The sequence below is a fragment of the Opisthorchis viverrini genome, assembly GCF_000715545.1.
Source record: "Opisthorchis viverrini unplaced genomic scaffold opera_v5_310, whole genome shotgun sequence".
Lineage (NCBI taxonomy): Eukaryota > Metazoa > Platyhelminthes > Trematoda > Opisthorchiida > Opisthorchiidae > Opisthorchis > Opisthorchis viverrini.
The window spans coordinates 478,195-489,832 of record NW_008751966.1 but is presented as its reverse complement, the minus strand read 5'-3'; the positions used below and the strand labels follow the sequence as shown (position 1 = coordinate 489,832).

At 43.0% G+C, this 11,638-nt stretch overlaps 1 protein-coding gene across 1 annotated transcript in view; it reads left to right on the top strand.

Moving 5' to 3' along the window:
• The window catches only part of T265_09839 (hypothetical protein), a gene marked incomplete at both ends in the record, with an annotated part of 28,524 nt that overhangs the window by 13,178 nt on the left and 3,708 nt on the right, over positions 1-11,638 (top strand). Inside the window, 4 exons of the mRNA XM_009176025.1 lie at positions 1,805-1,993; positions 7,766-8,010; positions 9,472-9,769; positions 10,562-10,671. Of these exons, the coding sequence (XP_009174289.1) occupies positions 1,805-1,993; positions 7,766-8,010; positions 9,472-9,769; positions 10,562-10,671 (842 nt within the window). The remainder of the gene's footprint in view (positions 1-1,804; positions 1,994-7,765; positions 8,011-9,471; positions 9,770-10,561; positions 10,672-11,638) is intronic.

The window sequence follows — 11,638 nt, the reverse complement described above, 5'->3', positions numbered from 1 at the left end:
ATAATATTTTAATGTAAGAAAACGAGGTGTCGAACGAGAGAGCAAAACCTCATACTTCAGTAGGTTGTTTTAAGGACATGATAAATTTCGCTGCATTATTCATCAGCTGAGTTTTCGTTTAGGCTTTCAGCTCGATGTTTTTCTTGACGCTGGCATGAAACTTCTGGAGAACCCGTTAACAGTTTCCGCATTGTATAGTGTATCAAGAAAAACACGGTCATATCTGATACATGCTAGTGCAGTGGTGTCAACAAAATAGCCTAATGAATGGCGGTTATGCTCGCATGATCTCAATGGACGTTGTTTCCAAAATAAGCAACCTCTCAATCCGGAACACTGTCTGGTCTAAAAAACCTAAATTTCCTACCATAAGGTAACCTCAGCTATTGTAGCACTGGTAAGCTGAACGTATGAACTGTGTACGATTTCAGCTCATCGCTTCAGTTCGTGAGAGGCATATTTTCTGTCAAAATTCGGTTGTTCATTCATCTCTCTGCCTACTAATTTATGTTAGCGGGAGATTAGGTGAAAATTCGAATAGCTCTCTCGTTTAGTATCCAGTATACATTTATTATCACATGTATACATATATGTCCCAAATGTCTAGGGAGAATAATTACCTTATTTCTGACTCGAGAATGGAGGTTGACTTTTATGTACTCGCCCAGAACCTTTGATAGGGTGCAAGGGACACCTCTGGGTTCATTTCAGCCAATATCAGAATTTATTATTGTGATTCATACTACACGTAGCATCTGTGTAAGCCACTGTCGTGGTGCATGTACGAAACCGAATTTTCGAGGAAGAATTTGTTAAAAGTTCGTTCATAGGCAAGCCATGATCAGCCCTTATGCATCACAAAAGGCGTCATTCATTTTTAGTTGACTAGTTTAAGGTAATTTCGAGTGATGGAGTCTATTCGAGCAACGATCCGGGAGAGTGTTGCTCTTTGGAGAATGATTTCTTTGTTTACCATTCGGTAACGTGCACTCAAAAGGTCATTTTCATGGCATGGCAGTGAAGATCACTGCTTCGGTTGAGCAGCGGTGGTATATAGGGTATACAAGTTTACCTTTTTGCCACCGAATGCTAGTTCCGTGCTGCACAAATTCCGTACCAGAAGTGCGGATTTACCAAGGCTTTGTTGGTACCGACAATCATGCATCAGGTCACACAACTGTTGACAGTGTAACTTAACTTAAGTGATAGTATGGCACGTATAACAATTTCAGGACTGAAACACACTGAATGATATGGTTTTGGTGAGAATGAACCACAGTTCCCTTCCCAGACCACCCACGAGTAACTAATTGTGATAAATTGTGTACTATTATAGGGCCAGGTGTCTGAGTTTTCATGGCGCCTGTCATCATTGCATGACAAGCTACGTCTATAAGAATGGTGGACGATCCCGATTGGTCATACGGCACACTGAACTTATACTGCTACAGCACTTCAGTGTACAGTTGGACAGCGACCATTTGGCCATTTGGATCTTATAAATGTTCGATTTGAAATACAAAGAAAACCTTAAGATATTCAAAGTCAAAGTAGCATCACGATTGCCTCTTTCGTCTTTTGTGTGTTATCTTTTCAGTTTATCACACTCAGGATAAATTGTCTTTGGTTCATCTCCTCATCGGTCTCTAATAAGAAAGAAATTCGTACACTCGGTTTATACTCGCTTTTCATGCCCTTTGTACCCCAAAACTTGAGAGTTTCCGCCAGATCAACTGTGGTGGCCACCATGAACTCTGCTGTCTGATTTTCACATTGACGATGTGTTTATTGATCATGTTTTCAGATTCGTCTCAGATACAACGCATTACATGTGGCTGCTGCAACCGGTAATGCAGACACCATAAAATTGTTACTCAGCTATCTGAATTCACCTGATTTCTGGAGACGCATCTATCCTGGTACCGATGGCGCAACAGCTCGGGACCGTCAACGGCACGTCACAGATTTATATTTGAATAGCCCGGAATTAGGTGTAAGTTGGAGTGAACATTTATGTTCGTTTTGATACACTTTTCATCTTTTTCTAGGTGCGTTTCAAAACAGGCCATTACTGTTCACTACACTTTCATTTGGATTGACGTGGCAGATACTTCGCATTGAGCTCAGTTGGTCACCTCCGAAACGTGTTCGTGTCACCGGAGGAGTAGCAACCGAGCTCTTGAAGTTTTTGTTTGTTTCGAAAAGGCAAGGTTCACAGCGGAAGCCAAGATCAACTCCCTGTTATGTCTGCATAAGAACGACAGATCTAAAGAACCTATTGGAATGCATGGTGATCAGAGGCTTCAACTCTTGGTGGTAGGAAAAACAGGAGGGGGATATTGTCCAGCGGTTTTCCGTGAAATGGGGTCTGGTAGTGCAACACGTACTTCCCTTGTGCATTTTCTCTATTACCAAGGAGGAGAGACAAGGCTGTGCGGGAGTCCGTCTTCATACTTGACGAAAGTTTATTAGATTTTTTCGGAGCACTCTGCTAGATAAATTACGTGTGCAGGTTGGTGGATGATATCAAACCACGTATATTGAAATTTAGGAAATGAACACTGCAGTGGAAACCCGTAGGAAATAACAGATCAGATGAAGCACGGCAATGAGAAACACGAGTGTAGCTTTGATAAGAAAACTCCACCTAGCGATTTAGGTAAGGTTGCTTTTCAGATTTCTGATGCTAATTTAATGGGCTCTATATCACTGAAAAGAACACCAGCCCTGTGGTATGTCATCTCCAGCAAATGGTTGGATAATGGGTTCACTAGTTTGAACAAGTTTGCTAATATTCAGCCGAAGTGCAGTGTATGATAGCAATGTTTCCTTAAGGACTCCTCTGAAAATGGTCCAGATGCACATGTAGAGGTAAGAGCGTCTGTATTGAAAACAGTGGTTCCGACTGATCAGGACTAAATGAATCCCCTGACAAATTTCCAAGCATGACGAAACCGTAAACTTTTTTGCACGCTGAAGTTCAATGCAGGGAAAGGAGCTCCTGAAGGCATGATACTCTACAGCGAATCCAATCAAAACATATTTTAAACTGGACCAAACTCACACATCAACACATGCGAAGGACCAGTAGCTCAACTATAATATTCCGATGTACCCTAGTATCGGGTCAACGAACTAAGAGACAGGAACTCACTTGGAGGCACGTCAGCAAAGGCCACAGCGAGGACCCGGGGGGAGACAGCGTTCAGCTGTAGCACCCTTCCGGTGCCTAGCTGCCATGCCACCCGAAGGAAGCACGAGGGCTGGGATACTGCCAGGTTCCCCAAGCCTAGACAGGGGAAGTCGAGTGGCGGAGGTCGGATTCGAACCACGGACCTTCCGGTCAGTAAAGTCGCGCTCTAACCACTTGGGCCATCTTGCGGTATAACAGGAAACCACACAACCGGGTAAAGCTGTTGGTTTTTCAACTTTTCCTCGATTTGTCTATGCAGTCGTCTTCTGAAAGTGTGACATGGGTTTAAGAAGAGTCAGTTGATATATTAGAGAGAAAGGAGAAAGTTCTCACCAGCCTCTAAATATGACCACGCCGAACAATATCACGGATATCTTCGAGAAATACACTCATTTGCAAATCAATTAGTTTTCACGAGAGACTCAACTGAATCTCGTTTATGGTATTCTACAACTGAATGTGCTGCACTCAGGCCGCCTCATGTTTCAGCTGGCACGATATTCGAGATATCGCAGTATATTTGCATAAAGGAAACTACTCACAAGGCTGCTGAAAACGAGAGATTCAGTTGAGTCTCTCGTGGAAACCAAATTGATGTGCAAATGAGTGTATTTCTCGAAAACAGTCCAGTTTGGGTTCAATTAAATCATAAGGTTGACGGAAACTCGGGGACTGCGCCTACCTGATGAGCCCCAAGAAGGGCGAAACCGGTCGTGAGCTGTCGAAGAGTTTTCAGCAACCTTGTGAGTAGTTTGCTTCATGAAAATTTGTGGATGTGTCCTGAACGGTAATGAGTTGGAATTCGTCGTTTTACTATTAATGATCCACCAGAATCAGCCAAACTAACCACGTCACAAATCCTAGCCCTTACGAATAGATGGTCAACTTCAGGTGGAATTCGGAGTGCAAACAACCGAGATCTTTGTTTCCTATTTTGACGAACTTGTTTCGTTCTTCTTATGAATCCTAGAATAGGGTAGCGCTGTCATCAGTGATAATCTGCACACTCTTATTGACAATGAAGACAAAATAAGCCTTTTATATACTTCTGATAAAGTGATTGACCTATGACCTTGAACGACAACAGTATCTTATGCACGTGTTTTCACTGATGAGTAATAACACGATTTCAGGACCTCGAAGTTGTGAAACTACCGTAATCAGCTCCACGTATTGGCTCCGACCATCATACACTCTCTGTTTGATTTTTGGCTATCGAACGACTAAGGCAATTAAGATGTTATCCGTGGGTATTAGGATATACTAGGATATACTAGTGAACCAACGTGATTTAGGGTTTTCCAGAATTGCGCACGGATTAGCATTAGGTTACCACTGGGTTGGATTGACAAACACAACTTCCTTCTCGTGCTTTGTTTCTCCGTGACAGTCGCATCTCCTGCTCTGAGGGACGATATGCATTAGATAGGGTTTGGTTAAAAACGCTATTGTTTCGGGTGTTTCACCATCATGCAACGGAACTTCTGGGAGAAATCTCACTGTGCTAAAACTGAGTGTTTGCTGGCGTCCAAATGCATTTAAGATGTTTTTTTGTCGTTAACAAACGTGCTACCGTCCACTGAAACCCAAACATGTGATTGGTATTCGTCGAATATGAGCCGATCTGTATGGAGGCTGTGGACGTTTTGTGTTCTGTTGTGTCAACGACAATCCAACAGTCACTTTTAAACCGATTTCGTTTTTCTGTTTTCCTCGCACATTTCTTTAAGTTGTCATGTAGGTTAGGGCGCAATAGACCGGAAGATACGAGTCTGTTTGAAATATCCGTGGATTAGTTTCGGTCGGGTTTGGACAAGTGGGAGGTACTGTACTTTTCAACTGCTTTCTTGGGGTTCAATTCTAGATGGGCACAAGAGAAAACCACAACTGGATTGTTCTATTATACCCCTAATTTTCTTGGAGACTTTGACATTTTTTCCGTTCATCAATCTTCACTTGCGAAGAACAAAACACAGACGATTCCCTGTTTTTAGATTGTTAATTCAGCACGCCACCTTTAAAAAACTCTCATCATATAAAGAAACAACTTTGGGCTGTAATCCTGAGTGGCAAGTTTCATGTGCATCAATTTTTTTTTGGGGGGGAGGGCAAGATGCCTCAGTGGTTAGAGTGCGAATTTGCTGACCGGAAGGTCCGTGGTTCAAACCCGACTTCTGCATCTTGACTTTCCTTGTCTAGGCCTGGGCAACTTGGCAATATCTCTCCCTTCTGGTGGCATACCAGCCAGACACCGAAGGGGTGTTACAGCTGAATGGCCTATTATTTTCATGCATCTATTTTTACCGCGATCAAGATCCTTCAACAATCATGAAATATATATCAATTCCACTGAGTGTCCCTCCGGTATATGTTTTCAGTGGTTTGAATATGAAGCCTATCATTTAACTGCTTCAAATGCAAAAAGACGTCAAGTTCGCACGTAAGGACGTTGAACTGTTGGAATTTTGGACGATGATTTCCCTTCCAGTACGATAATCCGTCATTAAACACCACTCATCGCAAATATTATAAAACTTTACCAGAATGACGTATTCTGACGGTCCCGTGGGCTAGTAAATTCCAGAGCCAAGTTGTTTTGATCATCCCCGTGTGTTCGGGCACTTAATCAAAAAACGTTTGGCCATCATCTAGGCTTGAGTAGACTCACCTCAAGTTGGGAGGTGGCAGTGGACTGTAGAGACTTATGGTGGCATAAGGCGAAGTCGAACGAGCCCCATTCATCCCTAACAAGCAGTGTGAATGTTCCATGATAGTCGCTGTCAAGTTCAACAAAGGACCGCCCTGGGTGCCGCGAAATTACTGTAAGAAAAGGGACAGGCATCTGGCAGGAAAGTTGATCGCGTCAGAATTTACTGGAAAATTTGGTTGATCCGTAAAATANTTAGGGCGCAATAGACCGGAAGATACGAGTCTGTTTGAAATATCCGTGGATTAGTTTCGGTCGGGTTTGGACAAGTGGGAGGTACTGTACTTTTCAACTGCTTTCTTGGGGTTCAATTCTAGATGGGCACAAGAGAAAACCACAACTGGATTGTTCTATTATACCCCTAATTTTCTTGGAGACTTTGACATTTTTTCCGTTCATCAATCTTCACTTGCGAAGAACAAAACACAGACGATTCCCTGTTTTTAGATTGTTAATTCAGCACGCCACCTTTAAAAAACTCTCATCATATAAAGAAACAACTTTGGGCTGTAATCCTGAGTGGCAAGTTTCATGTGCATCAATTTTTTTTTTTTTTGGGGGGGGGGCAAGATGCCTCAGTGGTTAGAGTGCGAATTTGCTGACCGGAAGGTCCGTGGTTCAAACCCGACTTCTGCATCTTGACTTTCCTTGTCTAGGCCTGGGCAACTTGGCAATATCTCTCCCTTCTGGTGGCATACCAGCCAGACACCGAAGGGGTGTTACAGCTGAATGGCCTATTATTTTCATGCATCTATTTTTACCGCGATCAAGATCCTTCAACAATCATGAAATATATATCAATTCCACTGAGTGTCCCTCCGGTATATGTTTTCAGTGGTTTGAATATGAAGCCTATCATTTAACTGCTTCAAATGCAAAAAGACGTCAAGTTCGCACGTAAGGACGTTGAACTGTTGGAATTTTGGACGATGATTTCCCTTCCAGTACGATAATCCGTCATTAAACACCACTCATCGCAAATATTATAAAACTTTACCAGAATGACCTATTCTGACGGTCCCGTGGGCTAGTAAATTCCAGAGCCAAGTTGTTTTGATCATCCCCGTGTGTTCGGGCACTTAATCAAAAAACGTTTGGCCATCATCTAGGCTTGAGTAGACTCACCTCAAGTTGGGAGGTGGCAGTGGACTGTAGAGACTTATGGTGGCATAAGGCGAAGTCGAACGAGCCCCATTCATCCCTAACAAGCAGTGTGAATGTCCCATGATAGTCGCTGTCAATTTCAACAAAGGACCGTCCTGGGTGCCGCGAAATTACTGTAAGAAAAGGGACAGGCATCTGGCAGGAAAGTTGATCGCGTCAGAATTTACCGGAAAATTTNGTTTTTTGTAAATTGCACTGAATGGCTGGAGGTATCGGTTTCGATGTGTCATGTAGCACCATTTTGCTTAGATGTTTGATCAGAAAAACTTTTAATCTCCGATGAAAGAGCAGTGTTATTTATTTGTACATAGTAAAGTAGTGTGGTCTTGCCTCGTAACTGACGGTGGATTAGAAAAAAGCCGGGGAGCGATTGACTGCAAAACTTTCACACCTGAACGTTGCTGGGGTAGTTCCGCTTCCTGTCATCTGGAAAATTGTCCATTAGTATTCAATAAAGTGGCCACAGTTTACCGAAAAAGACTTCCTTTATTGACAGTGAATGTCATTCCGTTCTTGTGTACTCATAAGTGAAGTAGTGTTTATTGACTTCTCTGGCATTACCTTATTCTTTCTACGCAGCTTCTTACTACAAGAATCGATCGTTGTTTGGCAGTGGTTCTGAGGGTGGTTATTTAGGCGGTGCTGTAGTACTCCGCTAGAAAATATCGTGACATGTTTATGCATGTTTCCCTTTTTTGCAGAATTTAGAAACCCCGCTACATTTTGCCAGCAAGTTTGGCCACATAACCTGCGTCCGACTCTTGGCTGTGCATCCTTGGACCCAAATAAACGTCTTAAACCGGGCTGGCCAAACACCGTCTGATTTGGCTGCCTCTCGTATATCAGAGGTTAGCCGATCCAATGGACCTGTAAACGTGGATACTCCGGGTTGCTCTGCACGATCTGTTTTGGTCTCCCACCCTATTCGACGATTGCTCTCCGAACAGTAAGTGTGATTGTTACCCTTACCCATACAGATTTACAACACTTACGGATTCGGTGTACCTCCCTTTTGAATTTACGAGGAAGCGTGCCTAGGTTAGGCGCAGCAACTGGAATTTAATTTATTTTATCTTAGTAAGCAGTAAGGCTATAGATAACGGAAAGCCACGCGCTACACAAATTTACACTCTTATAGTGGGAAAACGCGCATGGGCTGACTCGATGCGGCTGATGTGGCCTCTTTAGAGTGAGTTTTTAAACCGAACTGTTTGGATGTTGCATATAACAGATTTTTATTGACTAGAGGTGGGGCTCTACGACGTGTACAACTCCATCTAAACCTTACCTCGATATTTCTCCTGTTCAGTCAAGTATCACCAACCCCGTATCCGCAATAATTTCCAAACAGGGAACTGGTGTTATTGGAGTAGGCCGATTGGAACGAACCGAGTTCAAATGGCGTGTGTATGCATGGAGTACACTCGAAACCGGTCGGCCACTCTACTGGACGCCTGAGCATAGCTGGCCAACTGCGGAACCCACTGATGCCAGTGTAAAGCTGAAGGAATGAGGTCAGGGGGAGGGTCCATGATGGCAGTTCTGAGCATAGCTGGCCAACTGCGGAACCCAGTGTGTTGTTTCGTGCCAGTCACTGATGCCAATGTAAAGCTGAAGGAATGAGATCAGGGGGGAGGGTCCATGATGGCAGTCGCGTTTCATTTAATGTCGGATTCTTGTTGTGCTCTACCTAGGAGAAAACCAGTCAAATTAGGACAAATGAGGATTCTGTCAGGATAAATAGCTGCAACACGGTAGAGTAAATTCTGGAACCTACATATGACCTGGGATGCTTTGATTGCACACCCACTATTGCATCGCTCGTGAACTTCAAATTTTCTATAAATATCCGCAGTCAAATAATAGTGGTGCTAATAAGATACTGGGAATAGCCACTATAGCTGACTAACCGGATTTCCTACCTGGAGATTATACAATACGGACGAAACTAAGCTATTTTAACGACACTAAACTCACGTCCTGCCTCAAAGGTTGAAAGAACTTCTGAAAAGAGGACCTCCAACACTTGTTGAGGCTCTCCGGTTTTTGGAAGGAATATGGCTGTTACCGACTATAGTACACATATTACGTGATTGGTTTACCAGGCTTTTGAGTTATTACGCTATTGAATTCGTTTGCATTCCATCGTCAAATTAACTTTATCCACAAAACTCTTGAAGGTGAGGCTCCCGTTCTTAGTGTTCTGTTTTTTTTCCGCAAGCACCCGTTATCGAACTCATTTTCCATATGTGGTGACCTCACTAAGAATACTTCTGAGCTAAGGAAGGGGATTGAGTTTTCGAAATTCGGCTCCAAACGGCCGACAGTTGACCACGGCTTCTTGATCACTTTCTCCCTGGGTTGCGTATACAGTGCTTTACACTGTGTCGCTTTACGGTGATTTCAGTTTTATCCTCCTGGTGGATGTTCGAAATACGAGGGTGCCTGGCGAACAAAAAACAACCATACTCCCATCGATATCGTCCCATCAATTTCAATCCTTATTGGCTCTGATGCCGTCTGCTCCCACTGCTCGCTTATTATCACTATTCCCATTCCTACCAGTGGAGCGTTCTCATCCCCAGACATCTACCAACGAGTCAAACACTCATACCGTCCAGCTGGATCTTGATCTCATTAACTTGGGTCTTGATGTTCACCTTCTGGCCCTACGTGGATTCGCTGGTCCTATGACGCGGGAGGAGGTACGTTTTGAAAGTTGGTACAGTACCCCTTTCTGAGGAAATGCCTTTGGGATTAGCGAAGTTTCTGCACCACGTTGTTCTGTCGTATTATGGATGTCCAGTGTGTCTTCTCCAATGCCATCCAACCCAGGCTAGCTGGCGAACAATCGTCTGTAGGAACTCATCCATATCGCCTCATCATCTAGAGGCACTGACGGGGATGTCCGTCATTCTTGTGTGACATATATATATATATATATATATATATATATATAAGCTGAAAGTTCCTCAATGTTGACACTATCCGCGCAACATCTAGTCTTGGTTAATTATTTTACCCTTGTAGTATTACCTCTAACACACTGTGATCTTGCCCTGGACATGGCCTTCTAATCGTGTTGTCCGCTAGTTTGCATACAGTTTATATTCCAGGGTACGACTCTACTCGGTTTTAGTTGAGACGTAGTACCAGGAAAAGCTGAGTTGCAACCATCTTAACCTTTCAATGAGTTTTACCTTTGATGGCACTACCAATCCTTCTGTTGGATTCTTTGCTGAGGGCTTTTAAGTAACATCTTATATTCGGCCTCTGGCTTCATTCTGCATGTTTTGGTAAAGTAGCTCCGCACTCGAATCAGCTCAAAATTACTTTGGTCTCACTCGTTGCAGATCAGCTGAGATCCGCTGATTCTATCGCGACAGACTTGTCCTTGGGCATACACCAGCTGAGAATGGGTTTATCTTTGGACTTCTTCATCGTTGCTTTGGTCTTGAATTAAACTTGGGTTTGTCCCCTTTTCCCTTGATCTTTAGGCGGAAGTATTTCGATCGAGATGGTTGAAGACCAATTCGTCCACGTCATTCAAGACCTTTGCTTCTGTTCGCCTGACTGATCCAGAAAAGGGCTACGAGCGGCAGGGTCGGTAAGCGACTGTATCTGTTGTGTACATATTCATACATTTATTTCTTTAGCAGAGCAAAAATACGTGCTCTTTCTACTGACATCTTACTACCTCACTACAAAGCATTACATAGAAAGCACATAGTGGTCTGTATCAAAGTGTGATTGTTATTGCTGTTTCTTATAGACGAACCTTGTTTTCTTAACAGGAACGCGATATCATCCAAGGGGTCTGTCAATCAAGGACGGGCCAGTTACAGGCTCTTGGCTAAGCACCGCGATCAAAGCAACTTAGACATCTGATTCCCGTCACACCTTGGTGATAAAAACTCACTATCCTCTACGAGAGGCCTTTTAGAAATGCAGACTTCCTCATGTATCATTCCATAATCATTCCTCATATATCATTCCATATACCATTCCATAATATTATTCCATATATCATTTTCATATATCATTCCATTCCCTTATATCATTCCTCTTGTTTTTAGCCCACAATTTCCTACTCGAGTCTTTGTTTTAGTCGTGATGTTATGGGGATGGCTCATGTGCTTTTTTATTTTCTGTCTCTTTTACACCATACATTATGTGTAGGAAACAAGTCATATAACCGTGTATACCTAACGGCTGCGTCCGTAGATCCTCAGGGCTTTTACCAGTTCTCACTGCAGTCATTCGGCTAATTGCATTTTGGCCAAAATACTTCGATTTGAACGCCATGTGCGAGCAGCGTGCATCTGTGCTTAATCATAAATATACCTGGGTGTCAGACATATCGTATCATATCTTCGCTGTCACTAGCCTTCATCGATAAAGGTCTTCCGATCGGAATTTCTGCATAGCCTGATCGAATTAATTGTCACGATTCTGATATTCCCACTTTTACAATACATAAGTGAAGTACCTAACAGCATGCTGTTCAGCCAGAAAACTATTCATCTAAATAAAGAATCAGAAACACTAGAAATTAAACAATTGGCATGTTTACG